This window comes from Microcebus murinus, chromosome 6, assembly GCF_040939455.1.
Source record: "Microcebus murinus isolate Inina chromosome 6, M.murinus_Inina_mat1.0, whole genome shotgun sequence".
NCBI classification, from domain to species: domain Eukaryota; kingdom Metazoa; phylum Chordata; class Mammalia; order Primates; family Cheirogaleidae; genus Microcebus; species Microcebus murinus.
In genome coordinates, this window is record NC_134109.1 from 45,141,775 (window position 1) to 45,168,451 (window position 26,677).

Genomic DNA, 26,677 nt, shown 5'->3' on the forward strand with positions numbered 1-26,677 from the left:
ACTCTGGAGGGTCCAGAAATAGGTGGCAGAACGGAGGAGGGCCTAAGGCTCAAGAAAGCAATTATCAGGAGAATCCAACTTCCAGGGGCCCTCCTGACTTCCAGTTTAAGCTTCTGGGCTTATGACTCAAAATTGTAAGGATGAATGGAGCAAAGCCTCTCCACAGACCGGCTCTGAAACCCAGGAGGGCCAGGGGCTGAGGCAGCCGGGCAGGAACACCGGAGGGACGGCGGGAAGGGGTCGAGGGGCCCAGGAGTGGAGGGCGACCTGAGCCGACCCAGCTCTGACTTCCGGGGCGGTGCGCAGGCCGGAGGGGCGGGGCCGGGCCCAGGCGCCGCCTACGTCGGGCTGCGTGACAATGGGGCGGGCCGCGGGCCGCGGCTGCTGGCCTCTGTGGGTGGTGGAGCTGCAGCCACTGCCGCCGCCGCCGCATCACCTGTCGGGATTTGAAAGATTAGAAACTCCGGGTGGAGAAAGCGGCGGCGTTGAATGTGTGGCAGAAGCGCTGGGGGTCACGGCTCGGCGCGCGGCCGGGCAGCCGGCGGCGTCTCTACACCATGAATTATCCGGGCCGCGGGTCGCCGCGGAGCCCGGAACATAACGGCCGAGGCGGCGGCGCCTGGGAGCTGGGCTCGGATGCAGAGCCGGCGTTCGGCGGCAGCGTCTGCTGCTTCGAGCACCTGCCCGGCGGGGATCCGGGCGACGGCGACGTGCCCCTGGCCCTGCTGCGCGGGGAGCCGGGGCTGCACTCGGCGCCGGGCGCCGAGGACCACAACCACCACCTGGCGCTGGACTCTTGCCTCAGTGACGAGAACTATGACTTCAGCTCGGCGGAGTCGGGCTCCTCGCTGCGCTACTACAGCGAGGGCGAGAGCGGAGGCGGCGGCAGCTCCTTGTCGCTGCACCCGCCGCAGCAGCCGCCGCTGGTCGCGACGAACTCTGGGGGTGGCGGGGCGGCGGGAGGGGGGACAGGGGAGAGGAAGCGCACCCGGCCGGGCGGCTCGGCTGCCCGGCACCGCTACGAGGTAGTGACGGAGCTGGGCCCGGAGGAAGTGCGCTGGTTCTACAAGGAGGACAAGAAGACCTGGAAACCCTTCATCGGCTACGATTCGCTCCGCATCGAACTCGCCTTCCGGACCCTGCTGCAGGCCACGGGTGGCCGGCCCCAGGCCAAGCACCGGGACGGCGACCATGTGTGCGGCACGGCCTCTCCCGCCGACCCGGCCTCCAGTTCCGGGGAGTACGAAGACGTGGACAGCGCCTGCGGCTTCTGCCCGCGCACGGCGGGGCTCGAGCCCGAGCTGGTGGAGCTGGTGAATATCGAGCCAGTGTGCGTGCGGGGCGGCCTCTACGAGGTGGATGTGACCCAAGGAGAGTGCTACCCAGTGTACTGGAACCGTGAGTAGCAGGCCCGGGTTTGGGCGGGACGGGCTGCCGCTGCCGGGGCTGACACGCCCCGGGGTGGTTTGGGACCTGGCCTCCGCGGAGAGGGAGGCCCGCGAGGCCTGGCACTGGTGGGGCAGGGTGGAGACTGTGTAGGGAGCGCCGGCCGCTGAAGGGTAAATGAGCAGATGGCAAAACCCGAGCTGCTCGGGGTCAGGAGGAGAGAATACCGCTGGGGGTAGCGCCTCCTGGGTGAGCCGCCGCTGCTGCTATCCCCTGGAGCTGATCCAGGAACGGATCCCCAGCCTGAAAGGTTTAATTTCCTGATCCTACCAAGCCTGGTCCACCTGGGGATCTGATTTGGTCTCATTTACCCTGAGCTGCCTATGACTTAAATAGCAGCACGTCCCCTGGAGTGGTAAGGTTTGAGAGGATCTGCTCGAGAATCAACAGTTCAGTTATGGACTCGGGAAAAGAAAATTAATCCCTGGCGGGAAGAGAAAGGAGATAGGTTACTCCCACTGGGTGTGTTCGAGAGAGGTGAAAGCACTGCATGAAGCAGTTCTGGCAAGTGGGTCTGCCCTCACTGTATGGAATACTCGATTTTCTGTCTCGTAGGTCCTCATTTACATATTTTTGTTTTTGCCTCTTAACCTTGAAAAATACCGGTCCTATTCTTCGTCTTCCTCATCTTTAAATGGGGATAATTATACTTACCTGGTAGGGTTGTTGTGGAAAGTAAATGAGAAAATATACCTAAAGGGCTTGGAACTGTGTGTGGTTGGACACTTAATGGTGATATGCGTGTTAATATTTATTGGACAGCAACACACAATTAGGTTTATAATTAAATTAGAGTAAGGAGGAGGGCAATCAGAAATATCTCCCATTGCATACAGCATATATATTACATATGTAATGTATAGTAGACATTCATTAGAAACAGAAGCTTTTGGCCACCGGTAGTTTGTAATATCAATTTAATTTTCATGGGCCCAATGCCCCTAACTCAAATGTCTTCATTGATTGTCACTCCCCCTAGGTTCTCTATACATCTTATAGCACTCTGTCTTGTATTAATTATATGTATGGATGACTTAGCTTCCTTTCTATATGTTTAGAGGCTTATTATAGGCAGAGTCCATCACCTTTGTACTTTCAGGGCCTAGTGCAGTAGACATCCAATAACTAGGTATTGAATTGCATCAGTGATTCTGATAATGTTAAAACATTCATATCTTAAGGATGAATTATTAAGGTAGCAATTCCAGTATGTGTCAAATCACCAAATAAAATAAGCATAGCAGGTAATTTAATTTATTATTGCACTTTAAGATGACACTAAAGGCATTTGTTACCATGTTTATAAGGTCAGATTCAGGTGGGATCTGTGAAATCACTCCTTTTGATCATAAACTCACTAAGGACAGGGTAATGCTTGTATTCATTTAGTTCTTTCATATTTACTCAGTAGTTGTATGTTCATGACACAGTGCTCTTGTGAAGTCATGAGGAATGGTGGGAAAAAGGAAAATCCTTACTTTTCAGGAGCTTCCCATTTACTGTATTCTTCAAATGACTTGAACATCACTATAGAATTTTTTTTTTTTTTACTGAGGATAGAAACACAAGGACTTAGTGGAGCCAGAAAGTTGATTAAAATGCAGAACATTCTTGGAGAGGAGACTGGAAACCAAGAGATGACTCTTACCCTTAGATTAAATTGAAGGATATTTGCTCTAGAATACTGCGCACTCTTTTGGTTTATGATAAAATTACTAATGCTTGCATGGTGCTTCACTGTTTACAAAGTGATTTTGATATACATTATTTCAATGTGATAGCAAATTAATGCTAACATATGTATGAAGAAATGGACTTGTCCAATCAGAAAGTGATCAGGCAGTTTATTAGTCTAGTGGGGAGTCCAGTGCCATATCCAAAGAGCTTCTAACCCATCCAAGAGTGACGGTGTCGGGAAAGCTTCCCACAAGATACAAGACTGAGTCCTAAAGGATGAAATTGATCAGACAGAGGAAACAGAGACAGAGGAAAAGGCATTCCAGCCAGAAGGAGTAACATATATACGGGGGCATGAAATGGCATGGCATTTTGGGGACATGAGGCCTGCACCTACAGGCACTGAGACACACAGGGTGGGTTTGGGCTTTGACCGCCACAGAGATGGAGGTACATGAAGGTTGGTGTTTAGTCAGGAACAGGATGGAGACTGTGAAAGGAGCACCTGCACATGAATGGTACATTTGGGAGGACAGCTGGAAAAGAAACAGAGTGAATGTGTACTGCTAAGGAATTTGGATTTTATCCTGTAACAGGGAACCAAACAATTGAAGGTTCTCTGTTACTTAGGTGTGGTTAGTGACAATGCAAAGGTTGAATTGGAGGGTTAGAAACAGAATATCATTAGAATGCTGGTGTCATAAACTAAATGAGAAATGGTGAGGGCCTACAAAAGTTAACATGAAGGTAATGTGAACATATTCTTCTTAAATTGTTCCTAAAGCAGATAGCCATTAGGCCATTTATAGTTTGTAAATTAATTTTTATTAACTAGCGTAAGAGTAATGCCTATTTTTATCTCTATTTTAACATTTTCTAAATAGTTTTCTAGAAGATCCAATCCTTTGGGTGTCCAAGGTCATCATTTGAACTACAGTGAAAACATAGTGGTGTTTCTTGTGGCATCCTGTCATTTACCATTTCTCACAAAATCCCATGGGACCTTACTCTAATTGGTTCTTTAAGTCTCCGTGTATTATATAAGTTTTCACACCTTAGGAGATTTCTAATATGGTTTCTTCAGCATTTTTCCAAATGGTAAAAACTCATACAAGTCTGTGTAGCTTTTGGCCTTCCCCCCTCATTTTAACATTAACTTTTAAAACTTTTTGGAAACTTTCTAAATGGTGGTAATGAAAGGTTTAAAAAAAAAAGTCTAATAAGTTCGTGCATACCATGTTAGTAGGATCCCATTGGCCTTTTGGATTTTTGTTGCCTAATCTATCCATTGCATCTGGGTGTTAAGACCAAAAAGTTAGCTATGCCTAGTTTAAAGGAAAGATAGTATTTTACTCTTCTTTTTAAACTTTACTAGCAGATAAAATTTGAACCAGTTTGGGGTACATGAATCAGAGAGGGAACAGAATTTATCTTCTACAGCTAGAAAGTAAATATCATTACATATGAAAAAATTATTAGTTGTAGGGTATTTTTTTTAATATATGTTTAGATATTATTCTGGCTAAATGTGGACATTTTAGATAAAAATTGATCATTACTAAGTGAACTTGTTCACAGTGTTCTTCCTAAGCTGTTTGTATTTACTTCATAGGCTTGTTTTGAGGATTATTACATGTAACTTGCTTATACCAGTGGTTGACACATTGTACTAGGTAAGGTACCTGTTAACTATGTCTATGTGGATCTCAAAAAACTATACACCTTATTTTTACAAGCTCACATAAAGGTGAATAAGGTTAAGGAGTGCAAAATTCAGTGCCAACAATTTGTTGTTACTGGCTTGTACCTCATCAGAGATGAAAGAAAGTTTGTAGAGAATATTGACAAAAAAGTGGCCAAAGCATTTAGTAATAGCTGATAGGAAGGCATATGGAACCTCCCAGAGATATTTCATGAGCTTAGAATAGTGTTATAACAATTCTAATGGCAGTGATGTGTGCAATATGCACTAGGAAATATGCAGTTTCCCTTCATTGACTAAATTAATAAAATTATTAAACTGACCAAATTTTATATGACTATGTAGCTTCTGGAAGCAGTTGTTAACTATAAATCACAGATTTCCCTTACTCTCACCTTATCTTCTGGTGTACTTATAATGCCTATTCACATTATTATAATTTTAAACCATTTTCAGTTTCAAATACTTCAGAAATTAACCAGTTGTCTTCATGGTATATTGAAATGAAGGGAAAATTATATTCCTGATAAAATGATATTGAAAAATTAGAACTTTTCCCTTAATTATATAATGTTTATTAACTTGCCATAGATGTAAACCAAGTTATTCATAATAACAATACTTTATGTGGAGTAGGACATCATGGGAAAGTAATGGCATCCAAAGGTAGAAGGCACTCTTTCTTGATCAGTTTCTGCCTTCAGTAAAGCAGGAGGACAGGGAGTAGAGATGCCTGACCCTGAAAAAGTATTGGATACTTTTATCTTTTACTCTTTAACTGCACTATCCCCTGCTGGCCCAGACTCTGAAAAGCAGCCTCGGGCTGCACTGGAACCTGACTGCTCAGGTTTACAGAACCATGGCAGAGTCTACTGGAAACCCACCTCAGTTCAGATCAAGTCTGCTTCACGGTGCATTTTTCAGTGACCTACTGAACAGCACAAAGATGGGAATGGCTAGTGACACTTAAGGAGGGCAGGACTTAGCGCTACCTGACCAAGGCATTTGGGGCTTTTCTTTCCCTTTGCAATGTGCCATTAGTGTAAAAACTACTATCAATTATTGATTCTCCTTGTTTGTGCATGGCTCAAATGTAATAATGCATGTTGTGCTTTATATAAATGTTTAGGATAATCAGTGGGATTTTTCTTTCCATCCGTCTGTCAACCCCCTTTTCTTTATTATTTTGTTATAAAAGAGGCCTTTTGTGCCCTTCTGTCTTTCAAATTTTATTTCCTGGGTCTTTTATCTCCACATCACTCTTTATAGTTTGCATTTTGCTGAGATCTTTGATGTCTGGAACCTATAGTTGATCTTTTTTTGTAGAAAGTAAGAAAAAGCTGGATGCACTGGTGGAGGAATCCTCTGAGAATTATGGACACTGGGGAAGGTGTAGGTTAGGGAAGAAAGAGGAAAATGGGGAATATGTTTATAGGAACCTAAGATGAAGATTATTGGCAGAAGAGATTGGGAAGTAAGTACTTATATGGAATTCCTGATAACTGGGGAATCTGATTAGGACCTTTATCTTTTCATGAATGTGGTAGAATTTAAACTGTGCATGTCATCAAGAAAAACTGTCAACATTAATAAAGGGTGTAAATGTACAGTCCCTTCTTTTTTGCCACAATAGATGCCTAAAAGCTCAGTTAAAAAGTAGAACAAGGAAAAAATTTTATAGCTACTATATATAACCTACAGTTCTACTCTTTTGAGGCTACATTGGTAAAGAGAAATTGTGCGCACAAAAAAATGTTGAATCACTGTCAAAAAAGTGGATTAATGGAATGAAAAGCATAATACAGATACTTTCTTTTTTTTTCTGCCCCTGTGTTCACAGGAATACAGATATTTTCTGATACTCTGGGTTAGGAAACAAGTGAAATTCAAGATAGTAAAAAATAGGAATTGCTTGTCAGAGAACTAAAGAAAAACAGTGGCGAAATTGATATGAGTACATAAAAGTAGTTCTATTTTATGTACTGGTTTCCAGTTTCACCAGATTGTCAATGAGAATGACTTATATATTCATTAATGTTTATTCTAATGTCTTATTACATTAAACTACATCTAGATAATCTTTATAATCATTGCTCTTTTATGTTTAAATAAACTGTGTTGAATGACTGTTGAGGGTCAGGGCAGGCTTTGGAAATGATGTTGTTATTGGTACTTCTGTATCCCAAAACCTCAGATATCTGGAAATCTTAGAGAAGTATAAATTCCATGTGAGTGGATGGCTTTTCCAAATAGTTTAGAGTTAAGCTTTTATATGCTAGAATATAATTTTAATGAATAGAAATCTCTCTGATCCTGATTTTCCCTTTGGCTGCTTCTCCGTGGACTATCACTCTGAACATTGATGCTTGATAGCCCTTGAGAAACATGATGTGGGACAAAGAACTAGATGAACTGTGCTAAAACTAAAAGATTTCTAAATCATATGCCATGGACTGTTCTGCTCAATAACTTTAGTTGATGCACAGGGAACAGAGTTGGAATTACTTCTGAGCCTTAATATAGACAAATGCAATCCCATCTTAACCTTTTACTAATTATCAGTTTTTGGCTTAAATTTTATTGACTGAATCCACTATTGTCTTCTCATTCTATAGAACTACTTCTAGCTAGACCCACAGCATACTATGTCTACCCGATTCACCTGCTTAGACCTGTAGTAAAATTTGAATTTTAATATCTGATATGTATTTTAACATTAAGTACCCTCAAGTTTGTTTGTGATTTGTAAAACAGACTTTGCTATGAAACAAAAGACACTTATAAGAAAAAGTCTACTTCAGAGTAAACCAGAAATTGTTGAACACCACCACTCAAACTGAGCAGAGCACAGTGTGACTGCTCAAGCACTTACAAGGGCACTCACTCTTCCAAGGTGGCTCTCCAGCTGCTGAAATGAACCCTTACTACCCATGGCTAGCACTAAATGAGACAGGTGTACATGTCTGTAGGTTTATGAACAGATACTTGCTTTTGCTCAACATTGTCATTGTACAGCCAACCACCATTACGCTTATTTAAGATTGGCACAAGTTACCCATTATTCTGCTCTTTGCCTTTCACTGGAAAAAATTGGGACCTTATGTTTTAGAATGTCTTTTTGGATATAGTTGCTGTTTATTGTTTAACCTGTTTACTGCTTAGCCTGTTATACTATTTTGTGTAAACTATGTTATCTATTACACTTTTTTTTTTTTTTTTTGGTGGAAGAGAAAGCTGTAACTATTCCTCACATCTAGTGAATGCCCCTAATCCTGGAATACTAGATTGACTTGTTCAGAATTCTGATTGCCTGGCAGGATTTTGTCTCTTGTGGAAAGATCTACATCCTGTCAAGGAATATGATGGGCCACACATAAAGAGTGTACCTGGTTTATAATATTTGTTTGCAGATCACCTCTCACCCTACCAACAGCTCATAAGTTTCATCTCTGCCACCTCCCTTACAGTGCTTACTGGTTTTTCTAGGGAGGCAACATTGTGTAGTGTTTAAGAATGCGAAGGACCACAGGAGCCAGACTGGGCCCAAATCCTAGCTCTGCCATATACTAGCTACGTGGCAACTTAAATTCTCTGTGCCTTAGTGCGTGGCAACTTAAATTCTCTGTGCCTTAGTTGTTTCTTCTGTAAAATGTGGATAATAGTATTTACCTTTTAGGATTATTATTATTATTATTATTATTTTGAGACAGAGTCTCACTCTGTTGCCCAGGCTAGAATGCCATGGCATCAGCCTAGCTCACAGCAGCCTCAAACTCCTGGGCTCAAGCAATCCTTCTGCCTCAGCCTCCCAAGTAGCTGGGACTATAGGCATGCGCCACCATGCCCGGCTAATTTTTTAAATATATTTTTAGTTGTCCAGCTAATTTCTTTCTATTTTTAGTAGAGACAGGGTCTCACTCTTGCTCAGGCTGGTCTTGAACTCCTGAGCTCAAACGACCACCTGCCTCAGCCTCCCAGAGTTCTAGGATTACAGGCCACCGTGCCCAGCCCTCTTAGGATTATTTTAATAAATGAGTTAAAATATTTAAAGATCTTGAAATATCTTAGGATGAATAGTAAGTTCTATAAAACTGTTAGCTGCTATTATTTCTCCATTTTCCTGCCTCTTCTATCCTTCCAGATTTATAGTCCACTTGACATTCTTGGCTCTCCTGTTTCAATTTGTAATCTCTTTCCTGACATGGCATTTTCTTGGCCTGTTATCTTGGTAATAAACTTGATTATAAATAAAGTTATAATCTCCCTACAGTCCAGTTTCTCTTATCATTCCTGCTTCATAGGATTGTTATCAAGATAATTATTGTTAAGATTCAGTTGACATACATATATGCAGAATGCTTAACTGAGTACCTGGCTCAGTATGTATTAATATTAGGTATCATATCTAAGGCACAAAATCTAAAATAGGCACAACTCAAGAGCCCCTTAACTGTTGCCTGCCCTTATGAGAAGCCATGATGTTTGCCTGGTCTCTCAGCCTCAGAAAGATCTGTGCTGTCTTGAGTCTTCCTGGCTTGGACCTCAGAGAAGTCATTCTCTTACAAATCTTACTTCAGTGGGAAAGGAGGAATTCTTTCCCATAAAAGCATTCTAGGCAGAGTGTGGTGGCTTAGGCCTGTAATCCTAGCACTTTGGGAAGTTGGTTGTGGCAGGAGAATCGTTTGAGGTCAGGAGTTCAAGACCAGCCTGAGCATGAGTGAAACCCCATCGTTACAAAAGATAGAAAAACTAACCAACTAACCAGGAGTGGTGGTGCATGGCTGTAGTCCCAGCTACTCGAGAGACCGAGGAGGTAGGAGGATCGCTGGAGCCCAGGAGTACGAAGTTGCAGTGAGTTATGATGATGGTGCCACTGCACTTTAGCCTAGCAGAGTGAGACCTTGTCTCAAAAAAAAAAAAAAAAGCATACTAAATTCTTGAGCATCTGCTGTTTTTTTAATGTGCCTCTCCTGTCACTAAATGTGGGAGATACTGACTCCCCCCCCCCCCAAGCTCATTTAGAACATTTCTACCAACTACCAGGGTTTTTGATACAATGGAGAATTTTACAGTTTTCTAAAAGAGGCTTAGTTTTCAGTTGGTGCAGAGCCAGTAGTGTTCTTGGTTTTCTGCCATGTTGGCAAGAATAAAAGGCCCACAATTCTTCTTATGGTGAAGGAGACCTCAGCATAAAAACTGTGAGAGATTCCTCTTAATTGATCTGCAGTTGAGCCAGCAGTGGTAGGGATGGCAGCTAGGTTCTGGTACCTAGTGTAAGCTCTAATTTGAAATAATCTTGAATCTACCCTTAGTTAAGGGATTTGAGGTAGCCATCTCTTATCCAACATTGGCAGTAAAAGCCACATGGGCTCAGAGAACAGGTATTTGTCATCAAATTCCCTTAGTTTGAATTCTTGATTTACCATAGCTGTATGACTTGGGGTAAGTTATAATCTCTCTGTGGTCCAGTTTCTCCTAGCATTCCTGCTTCACAGAATTGTTAACAATCTAATTATTGTTAAGATTCAGTTGACATACATATATGCAGAATGCTTAACTGAGTACCTGGTTCAGTATGTATTAATATTAGGTATCATATCTAAGCCAGGCCATTATATTTGTTCTTGAACTAGAAGCTTATCTTTTGGAAATTAAAATGTGTGAGGTAGACATGTTTTATTTGGGAGGAAAAAAAGGGTGGAAAGCTATGGCTCTACCAAAATTACTTCAACCTAAACATGATGACTATACACACACACACACACACACACACACACGTACTATATGTATTTCCATGTGCTCATCTTAAACCTGTTTTAATTACCCTGAGGGTTCTGGGAATCACAGTGAAGTTTCATGCTGAAATTACTCATCTGATTATACATGTTGCCCGTCTTTTCCACTAGAGCCTATTAATCATCATTATTTTAAGTTCTTTTTCTAATAGTTCTAGTATCTGGGCATCTCTGGTCTGGGTCTGTTTTGTTATTGTTTTTGTCTCTTGATGGTATGGTTTTTTCCTTCTTTGTATGTTTCATAGTTTTTTGCTAGGCCTTTAATATGGGGATTTTTTTTGAAAATCTAGTTGGGAGTTGAGCTGAGTTTGGGTTTCATTGTTGTAATAGTTACAATCAATGCATCATAGGCTTCAAATTTCCATAGCATTACTTTGTGTTTAGAGTGAAGACCAATTTGCCAAGGATTTTTCTCCTTGTCTGCTTTACCCTTAGCTTTAGGTCTTCCATTAGAACCTCTACCTCAGAGAAGGTCTTCATGTTTTCACCCTCCCCCAGCAATAGATTAAACACTATCTTAGTGATGGTGGTGTGGGTGCAGGTAGAGAAGGGACATTCTCTGTTGTTCTGGTTCAGCTTCATTCTTAGGCACAGTGTCTCTTAGTGATTCTGCCCCTACCCCAGCTATGAAAGACCTCATGGCCTAGACCCAGGACAGTTTCCTGCTTCCACACTAAGGGTAATTTTTTTTTTTTTTTCCTATTGCCTTTTTCCAGCTGCTATGGATCTTTGTTGCTTTCCTGCTTGAAGCAGCTTAAGGCTTTTGTTCCTTAAGTGAGAAAGGAGAGAAGGATCCAAGCAGGCTTCAGACCTTTCCCACCCCTGCCACTATTCCCCTTCCCCAACCATGCACCATGAAGGAGATACTTTTTCAGGTTTCTCACCCTTCCCCCAGCCTTTCTTCTGAGCTCCTGGTAAGATTTGTGGAGAAGAACCTGCAAGAGGGTATAATTTCCCCTTGTGTCTAAAGCCCCAGAATTTCTGTACTTTCACTGTAGCCCACACTTGACTTTTAGCAATTTGTTCAATATTTTAGCTGAAGTCTTTTACTGGCTTAAATGGCATCCAGTGTCTTCCCCCCCAGTAGGTAAAAGTGCAAATGCTTTCATCTTGTTTCTCCCTGTCTGCCTCAGATACTGTGTTAGTTGCCCTGTGACCTCAGCTTTCTGAAGGATTCAAGAAAAATTGTAATTTTACAAATAAAATGTAGGGGTTTTTGTTTGTTTAAGGATAAGAGCAGACCAGGCGAGGTGGCTTACACCTGTAATCCTAGCACTCTGGGAGGCCAAGGCAGGTGGATCGTTTGAGCTCAGGAGTTCAAGACCAGCCTGAGCAAGAGCGAGACCCCATCTCTACTAAAAAAAACAAAGAAAGAAAGAAATTAGCTGGACAACTAAAAATATATATATATATATATATATATAAAAAAAAAATTAGCCAGGCATGGTGGCGCATGCCTGTAGTATCAGCTATTCAGGAGGCTGAGGCAGGAGGATCACTTGAGCCCAGGAGTTTGAGGTTGCTATGAGCTAGGCTGATGCCACGGCACTCTAGTCTGGGCAACAGAGTGAGACTCTGTCTCAAAAAAAAAAAAGGATAAGAGAAATGCTCTTTCACCTTTCTACATCATGAGCCTAAGCAAAAGCTGGTATTGTTATACCTTTTTAAAATTATTTTTGTAGTGGTTGCTTTAGGGTTTTTAGTATACATCTTTAGCTTATTATAGTTAACTTCAAAAACAATTGTGTCACTTTGTATAGAGTAGAAAAACCTTACTAGTGTACTTTCATTTACCCCTTCATAGCCTTTTTGCCATTATTGTCATATATTTTACTTCTATTTATGTTATAAGCCCCAGAATGCATTATTTTTGCTTTAAGCAATTTTTAAAAAGTGATTTCTTTAAACTCTATTTCTCCCTCATTTTTTTTTTTTTTTTTTACAGACAGGGTCTCACTCTTACCCAGGCCCGAGTGCAGGGGCGTGATCATAACTCACCATAACCTCAAATTCCTGGGCTGAAGAGGTTCTCCCACCTCAGCCTCCCAAGTAGGTGGGACTACAGGTGCATGCTGTAATGCCCAGCTAATTTTTAAATTTTTTGTAGAGATAGGATCTTGCTGTGTTAACTACCCTGGTTTTGAACTCCTAGCCTCAGGCAGTCCTCCCTCCTCAGCTTCCTGCAGTGCTGGGGAGATCACAGATGTGAGCCACCTTGCCAGCCTCTCCCTCATTTTTGAAAGATACTTTTGCTGGATATCGAATCCTAAATTGACATTTTTGTTTCCTTCAGAACTTTGAACATGTCACTCTATTGTCTTTCACTTGTATAATTTCTGATGAGAAGTTTGCTGTTAATTTTATTTTTATTCTTCTAGATGTCATCTTTTTTTTTTCCTGGGAGTTCCCTTTTCCCCTGTTTGTTGATGACTTTTAGCAATTTGATTATGATGCAATCTTGTTGTTTTCTTCATATTTCACCTGCATGGGTTTTTTTGTTTGTTTGTTTGTTTGTGTTTGTTTGGGTTTTTTTTGAGATTCTGGGAACTATGGGTTTATAGTTATCAGATTTTTTAAATGTTTGGCTATTATTTCTCCAAATTTATTTTTCTGTGTATACTATCCCTTTTCTTGGGTTCCTACTACATTTAAGTTAGTCTGCTTGATAGTGACCCACACTTCAGTGTATTTGATATTGTCCCACAGCTGTGTGATTTTCTTTTCATTTTTTCTTTGTGTTTTATTTTAGGTAGTTTCTATTGTTATGTTGCTACTGCTATATTCCAGAGTAAATATTTTCTATTGCTATAGTATATTATGACCTTGAAGAATTTCGCTGATCTTTTCTTCTGCAATGTCTAATTTACTATTGATCTCATTTTTTTTTTTTTTTTTTTTTTTGAGACAGAGTCTCACTCTGTTACCCAGGCTAGAGTGCTGTGGCGTCAGCCTAGCTCATAGCAACCTCAAACTCCTGGGCTCAAGCGATCCTCCTGCCTCGGCCTCCCAGAGTGCTAGGATTAAAAGCGTGAGCCACTGCGCTGGGCCAGATCTCATTTTTTATATTTTTTAATTTCTCATATTTTCCATCTTTAGAAATTCAGTTTAGGTATTTTTTTTTTTATATTCCATTTTCTTCCTCATCATGTTTGTATTTTCTTCTACCGTTTTGAGTCTGAGTAATGTACAGTGATTAACATCTTTTTATGCTTGTTTTGCCATTTGTATTGTTTCTGGGTCTGTTTCTATTCATTGACTTTTCTCTTGGGTATATGATGTATTTTCATGCTTCTTTGAATTACCTGTTAGGTGTATTCCTGGGATTTTGTAGGATTCCTTTAGTGTTGTTGGGCTTTATTCTAGTGCACAGTTAAGTTACTTCAAATCAGTTTGATCCTAAGGCTTTTTTTGAGCTTTGTGAGGGTAGTCAGACAACTTGTAATATAGGGATAATTTATCCTCATTATTAAGGCAATACTTTTCTGAGGCCATTACTCAGTTCCTCTGGAGTTAAGTCTTTATATTCTGGCTGATTAGAACATGAACTGTTGCCAGCCCTACATGAGCTCCAGAGATTGTCCCACCTACTCTTTTCCAGTGGTTCTTTTCTCTGGCTTCACGTAGTTTTCTCCTGTGTGTGCATAAGTCAGTACTCAACCAAAGACTCCAGGAAACTCTTTGGCACTGTCTTTCTGTGTAGCCCTCTACTTTCCAGTATTTTTCCCCACAGATTCTACCTACCTTAGCCTCTCTGAACTCAGCAAGATTGCTAGGCTTTGTTCCTCTTCCTGCACTGTAGCCTGGAAACTCCTGCACTAAGCTTGGATGGAAGTAGGAATTCTCTCAGTGATCACTGTCCTCTTCTGCCTGTTGTGCAATACCTAAAAATCATTGTTCCATATATTTTGTCTGATTTTATAGTTGTTTAAGGTGGGACAGTAAATCCAGTATGTGTTCTTCCATCATTGCTGGAAGTATTATAGACATCTGTTCTTCTAATTGAGCTAACTGATTTATTTTCTTCATTCTTTATCTCCTTTCTTTATTTCTCTCTTTATTAGGCACAACCCAGTTCTCTCATATCCTACATGCCTTCCTGCCCAGCATTATTGGAATGGACAACAATAGTATCTTTAGTGAGCTAGCATAGATCAAGTGGCTGTTTGCCACACAGAGTAGAAATAAGATTTCTTCTGCAGCTGTTTTTATGGGCTGTGGGGGAGAAGTGCCTGTTAGATTTGTATACCAAACTGTTTGCTCCTGGCTCTCTTTTGCTGTCGTAATACCTGTGGCCTAACTGAACCAATTGCTGCATTTAATTCCTTTGCTCCTATAATAGACTGCATGTTTATATCTCCCCAAAATTCATATATTGAAATCCTAACCTCTAGGTTGATGATACTGGCCATCAAAGGCTCTAGCCCTTGAGAGCCAGAGTCCTATGAATGACATTAGTGCCCTTATAAAAGAGGCTTCAGGGAGCTTATTTGCCCCTTCTGCCATGTGAGGGTGCAGGGAGAAGGCACCGTCTATAAACCAGAAAGCAGACCCTGACCAGACACTGAATCTGCTGGCACCTTGATCTTGGACTTCTCAGTCTCCAGAACTGTAAGAAATAAATTTCCATTGTTCATAAGCCACCCAATTTATGGTATTTTGGTATGGCAACTTCAGTACAGTAAGACAGATGCCTAGTCTCCACCTTTCTTCTTCTATCGTGTTTCTTACAACTCAATGTAAAAACAGACTCTTAAGAATCTATTTTCACATCAAAGGACCCATATTTTACTAACATCACCAGGAAGTATATCAGAGCATTGGATTAACTTACCAAGTCACAATGTGCCTGCATTGGTCTCATCTTCAGGTCTTAGCATACATTTGTTTGGTTCTGTGGACCTGCTTCTCTGGTTGTCATGGCATAAGGTTTTCATTTTGGAAGAGATGAAGGGGAAAATGGGGGCTGAAGATTCCAGAGGCTAGCCTTGATGTAGCCAGGTTAATTGCTGCATGTGGTTTTTAGAAACTTCAAAAGATATTCCATGATTTAGAATAATACCTTAATTTGGGATGGGATTTTATAGTTTACAAAGTACTTTCACACATATTATTTTATTAATCCCCATTGTAACCCTGCATTGAAACAATATCCTCACGTTATCAGATGATAAGCTAAGGTTAAGAGATGGAACTGCAATTTTAGCCTAGGCCTTATAAGTCCTTAACCAGTTCTTCTTCTGCTGTGTACCATCTATGACCACCCAGCTTACACCATCTGAGCAGATGTAAAGGTTAGATTGTCATTGGTGCCTAATATCCTGGATTATTTTATAACCTTTATAAGATTTCTTTGCCCAACTTTACTGCCACTTATTCCTCAAATAAGTTTCTCATAACTTTAGTTAGTCTTGGAAGTTTCGTAAATGTTTTTCTCTGCTGCTTTTTGCATATGTTCAAGCTTTTGCATATGTGCTTGTTAGTATTATGAATTTTGACTACACAAATCTATCTTTTCTCCTTTTTTTCTCCCTGTTCTTGTTTTTTAAAAAGATTTTAGTTTTTCTTTTGATTTCAACCCAATTTAGAACTTAAATTGTGATATGATTATGTTTCAATCTTCTTGAGGCGTAACCATCTTGAGTCTCACATCTGTTTGTTATTTTTCTAAATGTTGTGCTTCTCTTTTATAATGCGGATTATTTTCTTTCAATACATTTTTTTAAAAACGTTAATTACTTTATTTCAACAAATATTCATCTAGTATCTACTGGGTAAAAGAAGGAAGTGATCACCTCTACATCAAGTAAAAAGCTTTCCTGAGAAATTTATGCTTGACTTGAGTTTTTAAAGAAGGGTGTTATAGGCTGAAGGAATGGTGGGTGTAAAAGCATGGAATCATGAAGGAAGATAATGCATTGAAATTACTAAAGAGGTTCTATTTGACTAGAGTATTGGGAATAAGGTAGAAGAGGGTAGAAGGAGAAAACTGGATAGATAGGAAATGACTAGATTGAGGTGGGCCTTTTCATACTGAAGTCCTGTGAGAATGAAACACTGGAAGATATGAAATGGAGAAATAACTTGGATCAGAGTTGCATTTTTAGATTATCACTCTGGCAGCAGTGTGAAAGAGAAATAGAAAGCTAGAAAAATGAGATCATAATCAGGAGACACTTTAGAGAGTTATTGCAGTATTCCAAGTGAGAGACAGTGATGACCTAGGCCAGCACTCTGAATGGTTATTAGAGGGGAAAGGAGAATGTTAAAGAAGTAGGATGTATTAATGTGACATCAATGCATTATGAGTAAGAGAAAGTATAGTCCACGTTATCTTTAATGTTTTGACTTGTTTGGATTATGGGAAAAAAACAGATTTTTTACCCAACTCCACCTTGGGGTGGCAGAGGGAAGCTAAATAATAGTTTATTTTGACATATTGCATTTAAGGTGCCTGCTGCATACTCAGGTAGAAACATCCAGTGGGCAGTTGGATGTATAGGTCTGGAGTTGAGAAGAAGACAGTGCTGGAATCAAAGATGCAAAGATCCTCAGTAATTTAAACCAATGGTCTCCAAAATATGGTGTGCAAACACTGCATTTGGGGGTGTTACAATGAAAATGTTTGAATTTATATTTACTTTCTATTTCATCCTTTCAGTGTTTCTATTTTTGCATGTCTTATAATGAATAATACATTTTAGAACAGAAATACACATGCATAATTTATAAATATGTATACATGAGAATGTGTTGAAAATATTTTTTCCCTTGGCAAACGATCAGATTTGGAGATTAAGCTGATTTAAACTCGTTGGGACCCAGTGATCACTTATGAGCATTTTGCTTTATAACATATAGCTTGGAGAACTTTTTTAAAAAACACGTATTTTTAAATATGTACCCTGGACCCTATCTCCACAAACTGATTTATTAAGTTGTTTAGGAAGGAATATGAAAAATCCATCTTTTAATTCTTCAAGTGATTCTGATAATTGGCCAGGTTTGGAAACCACAGGTTAAAAGCATGGGGAAAATGTGGAGGAGAAAGAGAAGACAGACAACAGATTTGAATGACACTCTGCTGATAATAGAAGTTCCAACTATGTTAATACACATTCTTATTTTAATAATCGGATAGAATGACTGTAATCAATATGGAATTGATGATCTCCACTAAGCTAAAATTCACATTAAAAATTCAGATGTCTGTTTTAATGCATATATTCCATTTTTTTGGCATAGATTTCTCTCCCATATCTATGTAGATTAGATTAAATATTTTTTTGGCTTAGCCAAGTACCGAGAGAGAATTTTTCCCCTAAGCATGTAAAATTCTGCATTGCCTAGATCTACCAAAATATTAAACTTGAAAGGCTTAGTATAAAATGGCCTACAATTTAAAGTTCTGTTCTTCAAATTGGAATAGAAGGGATTGCTAAGAACATCTAAAATCTGCCTTCTGTGAACTGAAATTTGCAAAAATTATGAATATATAATGTGAATGCCTGAAAGAATCATGTAGTAAAAACTTTCGAGTACTGTTGTGGGCTGGATTGTGTCTCCCCTAAGATTCATCCTTGCCCCCAGTACCTCAGAATGTGACTGTATTTAAAGCCTAGGACCTTTAAAGAGGTGATGACATTAAAATGGGACTGTTAGGGTAGGCTCTAATGTGCTCTAATCCAATCTGACTGGTGTCTTTACAAGAGGAGGAAATTTGGACACACACAGAGACACCAAGGGCATGTACACACAGAGGAAAGGCCATGAGAACACAGCAAGAAGGTGGACATCTGCAAGCCAAGGAGAGAGGCCTCAGAAGACACCAAACCTGCTGACACCTTGATCTTGGGACTTCTAGCCTCCAGAACTGTGAGATAATAAATTTCTATTGTTTAAGCCACCCAGTCTGCACGATTTTGTTATGGCAGCCCTAGCAAACTAATACAAGAACATAAACCATTTAATTAATTTTACAGTTACACTGCTGAAGCACTAAGACATGTATGCTGGTTTTAAAAAACCTACATCCTTGTTTCCTGAATCAATAAAAGCAGACATATTTAGGATATAATTATATTGTCCAAAATTGCTTACTTCTATGAAACTAGTTTTAAACTTGGTCAGTGGTAGATACTACTGACATTATCTATTGTCTAAGCATAATTTAGTATTCCTCATGTGACTGTTACTTTCATATATAATCCCAGGTATATTTTGAGATATAGGTATTTTTTTCATAAGGTAGAATTCTGTATAATTGCTAATGACTAGTCCAGCTTTACAGTTATAACATTGTCGCCAAGCTAAATGATGATTAGGATAATGATTAATTACTTTTGTCCCATATTATTCCTTCAGATTACACTTCTTATCTAGTGAATGAACAAATATTCAGGTATTCTAATGCAAGGTAACATTTTGATACTAGTTCTTAATTTACTATCTTTCATTCCATTTGTCAATTAAACATTTATTCATTTTTTACTGAATATATTTTTATTTATCACCCACCTGAGTACTGTCAGCTTATTTTTAATTATTGATTTTATTATGAAATATGATTTATTATGAAATATGTAAAACATATAAAAAACTATAAATAACATAACCAATAATTAGTACCCCTTTCACCTAGCTCAGGTAATTATGAGTATAATCAAAATCTCCTCTGTGATTCCTCCCATTCCCCTTTCACCTAGCTCAAGTAATTATGAATATAATCAAAATCTCCTCTGTGACTCCTCCCATTCCCCATTCAGAAGTAACCCCCATTCTACATTTTTTTTCTTTTTTGAGATAGGGTCTCACTTGTTACCCAGGCTGGAGTGCAGTGGTGTCATCATAACTCACTGCAGCCTCAAACTCCTGGGCTCAAGTGATCCTTCAGCCCCAACCTCTCGAATAGTTTGGACCACAGTCATGTACCACCATGCTTGGCTAATTTTTCTGGTTTTTGTAGAGATGGGGTCTTGCTGTTGCTCAGACTAGTCTCCAACTCCTGGCCTCAAGTGATCCTCCCACATCAACCTCCCAAAGTGCTAGGATTACAGGCATGAGCTACTGTGCCTGGCCCACCATTTAAAATTTGCGTGCAGTGGCATGATCATAGCTCACTAGCTCACTGCAGCCTTGAACTCCTAGGCTTAAGCAGTCCTGCCTCAGCCTCCCGAGTAGTTGGGACTACAGGCGCGTGTCACCACACCCAGCTATTTTCCTTTTTAATTTTTTGGAGACACATCTCACTATATTGGCCAGGCTGATCTCAAATTCCTGGCCTCAAGCAATCCTCCTGCCTCAGCCTCCTGAGTAGCTGGGACTACAAGCCTGAGTCACCTCACCTGGCCTATCTTATTTATTTATTGAAGACAGAGTCTCACTCTGTTGCCAGGCTAGAGTGCTGTGGCATCAACCTAGCTCACAGCAACCACAAACTCTTGGGCTCAGGCAATCCTTCTGCCTCAGTCTCCTGAGTAGCCGGGACTACAGGCATGTGCCACCATGGTCGGCTAATTTTATATAAAATATATATATATATATATTAGTTGGCCAATTAATTTCTTTCTATTTTTAGTAGAGACAGGCTCTGGCTCTTGCTCAGGCTGGTTTCAAACTCCTGACCTTGAGCCATCTGCCTGCCTCGGCCTTCCAGAGTGCTAGGATTACAGGAGTGAGCCACTGTGTCAGACCTAGCCTACCTTTTTTTAGATTCAGGCACTTTTCAGGATTTTCAGTATCATGAATAGTATACAAACAATTCTGTTAAAGTCAAGCAGGGCTTAGTGATAGGTGTGAAGAAGATCTGCCATCATCTTAAAATAATAAAGAATTTGAAGCTTCCATAAATTATACTAGTATAGGTGACAGATACTGTAAAGACTGTTCCATATATTACTTATACAAATGAGAATAGAAAATACTAATAGTAGATGAGGTAGATGTTTTTGATAAGCAGATTGATAGGTAAATTATTAGTAATGTAAAATAAGAGATAAATGTATTGAATATCGTAGATATTGAAAAGCATAATCACCATAGATGATGGTTTTATTTATGGTAAAGAAATCACTTGAGAAAACAGCTGTTTTCAAAAGTTTTGATATAGTAGTGAATTTTACATAGCTCTGTGTTGTACTAACCTATATAACTTCTCATCTGAGAGTGATACAGATTACCAGTAAACCAAGTTAACAGTAGAGATATAGACAATGTTTAATATATCCTTATATGGTCAAAACCCATTCAGTCCCATGCTTCCACTGTGGCATCTGTAGCTTCCCCAACAAAGCTCCCTTTTGTAATAAATTAAGGTGTCAACTAGAAAATGTAAAATTATATTTAGCCCATTCAACTTACTAAGGAAAATGTTTAATACTTTAGAAAGTTTTTTGTGCTTTAAGAGTTGTAGAGTTAGCTTAATTATGCAATTCTACATTTCAGTAACTAAGGTATTATTGTATTAGATTAATTTTAATTAGGTTGTCAAGAAATTATATCTGAATAACTGAAACTTTGTATTTCTATAAAATGGATTTTAATTCAGTCTATTTAAGCATTTAAGTGAAAAATTCTTAGATTGGCTGTCTAATGTGCTTTTTTTGGTAATCAAATCTAAAGATAATTACCAAAATATCAAGATACCTACTCTTTTCTTAGTAATGCTTAAACAGCTTTTGCATGACCTATATGGGAAAGTCAGAAGTCTGCAGTGCACAAGTCCCAAGGGAATCAGCTGCCTTTTGGCTTTCTAATTCAGAAAGAGCCCTGATCCTTTTGCTGTAACACCTGACTACAAGGAAGAAAGGAGAGTCATTATCACCATTACCTACCCAGGCCTAGCTACTGTTAAAAAGATACAAATATTTATGGGATATAGTTTTTGCCCTATTGGAGAAATATATGCCTGGTGGCCTGAATTGTAACTTAGAATGTGTTTTTCTGTAAGAAAACATTATGAAGTATGGTTTGGTGGAAATAGTGCATTAATATGTTAAGTATCTAATAGTTTATATGGAGCTCAGATCTTAGCCACCATTTATAGCATTAATTCCATGAGAAATATATTCAGGGTTCCCAGATAGTAAGTTTACAACAAACCTTAAGAATGAATGACAGCATTTCCTTAATTTTCCACCTCTTTCTTTTCTATCCTTATCTCCCATATCTCCTTCCCCTTTTCTTGTGCTAAGTTCCTTATTTCTAATTCTTGCTGATTTCTTTGCTTGAATACCAATACTCCACTATTCCTATTTTCCCTTGCTCTGTGACTGACTTTGTCTTTAAGTCAAATGTGATCCGATTTGCCCTGTAAGTTTCCACAGCAGTGAAGTATAGGCATGCGTTAGACCCTAAGTAGGTAAGGCTATAGGGGCATGGCTAAGCTGGAGGGAAAAGGCCCTTAAGGCTTCCTACACATACAACATATACATATATGTTGCAGAGTATAATATGGATATAAATAGTTCTCAAAAACAGACCTTTAGAAATCTTATATGTAGTTGCTCCCTTTGCTTCCTGTAAGTATAACTTTTTATACATAAATATCTTTGTTGCAAATTTTTCCCTACCCATACCTAAGGGATCTATTCAAGCATTTGCAGAAGTGAAATGTTCATAGTGGAAATTGGACCTTTGAATTATTTTCCAGTCAAGAAGAACCCCTGTTCTCCTTTTGAGTCTAATAAAGGCCATTCTTTAATCATGGTTTCCCTAATAGTTATAATTAGGGCAATGACTTAGTTATTTTCTGATAGGCAGTTAGCAATGATAAGTGCTAGTCTTTACATTAAGTTTAAATTGACTTTAATGAATATTGTTATAAATGAAAAACAATATTTTTTTTTGTTCCAACATATTCTTTGCATCCATTAACCCTGTGAAAAGCTTTCCTCTGGTCCCTTTCTACATAGTTCTTCGTATAGCAGATACATCCAGATCTTGCCATTCTATAACTACAAAGTGAGATGATATTTAAAAACTATAAACATATAGGTGTATATCAGATAGTATTTGATTCTTTTATGTATAATAAAAGAGCCAAAACAATAGTGGCTTAAACACAAATGGGTATATTTCTTTCCACATTTAAGAAAGTATGCATGTCTAGGGTCCAGAGGTATGTGGCAGCTCCACTGTGATAATGTATGTTATTCACAGCAGAAATAACTATCCTTTGTAAGGGACTTGGTCCAAAAGAGCTTCGAGAGCTCAAGACATATAGGTGGCAGGAAAGAAAGAAAGAGGAAAATGTCAAAAAGCTGTATGACCCAGTAATTTCTGCTGTATTCTATTACCCAAACCCAATCACATGGCCAAACCTAGCTGTAAAGGAGATTAGGAGATTAGAAATAGTCTTTTAGCTATTTTAATTAGTATTCTGTTAGAAGGAATAGGGGAGAATGATAAAGGATGGTCATCTAGCAGTTCTTCCAAAATATGTGATATTTCTTTTTCCTGAATATAAAACTAATACATATATATTATAAAAATGTCAAGTACTATAGAAGTTTATAATGTAGAAACTGAAAGTTCCTTGTATTCCCATCTCTCATAGATAACAGCTTAGCATACATTCCTTCACTTTTTAGTACATATGCCAATGTATGTTTTACACAAAAACAGAATTACACTATTTATATGTACATATACACCATATATACATGTAGTACTATAATTTATTTTTTCATTTTTATTCTGGATGATATTCTATATCAATAAAAATAGGCTTCTTAATGTTACTCCACTATGAATGTTTTATCTATTTATTCGTATTTTTATTTATGTAATGAATATTTTGTTACCACCTACTATGTGCCAAGCAACGTGTATTTATCCATTCCTCTGTTGATAAAAATTTATCCCACATTTTACCGTTCTTTTGTTTCTTTTATAACAGTGCTGGAGTAAACATCTTTATACTGTCTCTAGACATTTTAGTAACAGTTTCTATAAAATATATTCTGGAAGTGCAATTGCTCTGTAAAAAGGTATCAGTGTTTTAAGTTTTAAAGCTAGCTCAGGGTTTCTCAACATCAACATTGTTGACATTTGGGGCTTTAGAGGTCTTTGTTGGGGGGAATGGGGGAGGGAGGAGCTATCTTGTGTATTGTAGGATGTTTAGCAGCATTCCTGGCCTCTACCCACTAGATACCAGTTGTGATGATCAAAAATGTATTCAAACTGTGCTAGATGTTCCTTAAGGACCAAAATTGTCTAGTTGAGAACCACAGCACTAAGCCTTCACTCTTTTCCTACCCTGCCTAACAGTCAGGAACAGCCTGTCCTGGCGTGTCAGAGCCCAAGCTGGGTGAGGACAACATGTGTTCTCATGAGGAGAGCCTAGCATGGGATATTGGAGGCCAAGTGGGATGATGGCTTAGTGTGGGATATCAGAGCCCAGGCTGGTGTAGGAGAGTATCCAGGTATGGGCACAGCCTGGCTTGGGGTGTTTGTTCTAAGCTTGAGCTAGGTAAAAGAAGATATCTGTGTTGGAGAGGTGAGGATGATCCAGTCCAAAAAAGAGGGTTCTACATTTATATGACTAAAGTACCATTTATTCCCAGTATTAGAGATGGAGGTCCAGTCCCAACATGATGATTTAATATATATTACAGCATATAATTAGGAATTCATTGGCTGATGTCTCTACATTATTTAGAATCGTTTTAGTAATTGGTAGAAGTAGTTAGACCAAGAACATAGTTCATAGGTATCTGATGTTTACCTACTAATACCTGGCAAGTACTTTAACCATTAAAATAATCCTTTGTTTGTAAGTGGCTCTAACCAATATAATGTTGAGCTAAAGAAACCAAATAAAAGAGTACATACTATGTTGTGATTCCATTACATAAATTTTTAAAAAGTAAAACTTATCTGTAAGATGTTAGGATTGTATTTACCCTTAGTCAGGAGGGAAGGGTTGTGTCTGGAAGGGAGAGGCAAGGGAGAATTCTGCAGTGCTTTCTTGGTCTGGGTGTAGTTACGCTTGTAAAAAGCCATTTGGCTGGATGCTTATGATTTGTGTGTTTTTCTGTACCCGTGTTATCATTCAGTGAAAAAGTTCACCCCCAGAAAGATACCCTGTTGTTTCATCTTTAGAAAATAGTCAAGCTCTTTCTTCTGAATCAAGGGATAATTATCAGAAAACAGACTGTTAGTGGCTGAAAGACTGCTGTAGCATAAACCAACCGAACAGATTGGCAAGCACCACTCAAACTGAGGAAGACCCTGTTTGGAGCACTAATGAAAGTATTCAGGAAACCAAACTTACCAACCTAGGGGGGTAATGCTGAATAAGATATGCCTTGTTCAGCATCATTCAACACATATTTATTGAAATAACACTTTATGGCAGTTATTACCTGCATTAATTCAACAGAAATATCTAAAATACAGTGGTTTAAAAGGTTAAAAATAAAGGGTTGTGCAAAGACACCATAGGCAAATAGAAACAATACAAAATGAAGGTTGCAATTTTGCTAGACAAAGTAGAATCCAGGCAAAATACCATTAAACATTATAGAGTACACTTACAATGTTAAAAGCTGTAATTCACAATGATGTTATAATATTTTTTTGTGTTTATGTACCAAATAACACAGCACCTAAATATACCAGAAATATACTCTTTCTGGGCTTTTATATCAGTATTTTCTATGACATTGGAATAACCAGAGCCTTGCATCAAATATCTTAACCCTTTAGCCTACTAGTTTTGGTTACTTAGAATCTCAATTATTTAGATAGCTATTCATCTAAATATATCAGAATTGCTATAGCAGAATATATGAGAATGCAAAAAGCAATAGAAACACAGAATAGGAAATTTTTAATACATCACAGTACAAAACTGATATAACAAGATGTTTCAAGATCATCTAGTACATTTCCTGTCCCAAACCGGGAGTTAGCCATTTTTTCAAAGACTCTTGGTGTCTTTTAGTGGGAAATGATATTTAAAGATCACAATCTTTATATTAGGAGTCCTCACTTATACTTGGGTTGGTCTCTGTTTTTAGGCCTTTTCTAGCTAGGATGTTTTTTAAAAAGGAAATACATCATTAATTCATGGTGACATTTCTAATTAAAATTTACAGTTATAAGAATTTTATTTATTTGATTTTTATATTTGTATCTCCTCTGTCTTTTGCTAAAAATCTGGGTTCCTGATGATATTAATAAAATTAATACATTCATCTAAACCCACAATTTCAAATTAATAGTAATATTATTAACACTGTGGTTATTACAAAAGGTTTAAGATGTTTGCAGCTCTTCTTGTCCTAATATGTATGTACAAATGACTGTTATAAATTCATTGGAAATAATTTCTCTTTATGTGGTTAAAAAATCAGCACACTACATAATTAGATTCATTTATTTCATTTTGCTTTTTACTTTTAGCATTTGATTATTTTTATTTATTTTTGTTTTACTTAAAATTTTTTTTCTTTTTTTGAGACAGAGTCTCACTGTGTTGCCCAGGCTAGAGTGCTATGGCATCAGCCTAGCTCACAACAACCTCAAACTCCTGGGCTCAAGCAATCCTCCTGCCTCAGCCTCCAGAGTAGCTGGGACTACAGGCATCCAGCACCATGCCCGGCTAAGTTTTTCTCTATATTTTTAGTTGGTCAATTAATTTCTTTCTATTTTTAGTAGAGATGGGGTCTCAGTCTTTCTCAGGCTGGTTTCAAACTCCTGACCTTAAGCAATCCTCCCACGTCTGCCTCCCAGAGTGCTAGGATTACAGGTGTGCACCACCGTGACCGGCCTTAAAAAAAATTGTTTAAAGGATTTAAGATAATTAACTATTGTGGTTTATTTTAAATAAATAACAACTAAAAGTCTGTTTCTAGGAATAGTATTAATCAGAGAAATGTTAAGTTATTCAAGAAAATTTTTTCTTGATTTTTTTCTAAAATATGTGAAAATATTAATATTATATTACCATAATTAACAGTTTTGTTTATTCTTATATACTAACTAGTGGCCCATAACCGCCAAGGCAGCCATAAAAAGTACACCATACTACTACCACATTCAGTGTTTTTAAACA

The 26,677-nt window shown here is 38.7% G+C and overlaps 1 protein-coding gene across 8 annotated transcripts in view; it reads left to right on the forward strand.

The window, feature by feature from the left end:
* Positions 1 to 368: 368 nt before the first annotated feature.
* The window catches only part of DDHD1 (DDHD domain containing 1), an 85,576-nt gene continuing 59,267 nt past the window's right edge, over positions 369 to 26,677 (forward strand). For 4 of the 8 annotated variants that reach the window (XM_012757985.2, XM_012757987.2, XM_012757986.2 and 1 more), the window contains exon 1: positions 371 to 1,398. In XM_012757985.2, coding sequence (XP_012613439.1) covers positions 558 to 1,398 — 841 coding nt within the window. In that variant the 5' untranslated portion in view covers positions 371 to 557. Of the gene's footprint in view, positions 1,399 to 26,677 lie in introns of all 8 variants that reach the window. The other 4 variants (XM_012757982.2, XM_012757984.2, XM_012757983.2 and 1 more) reach the window with 2 other exon arrangements.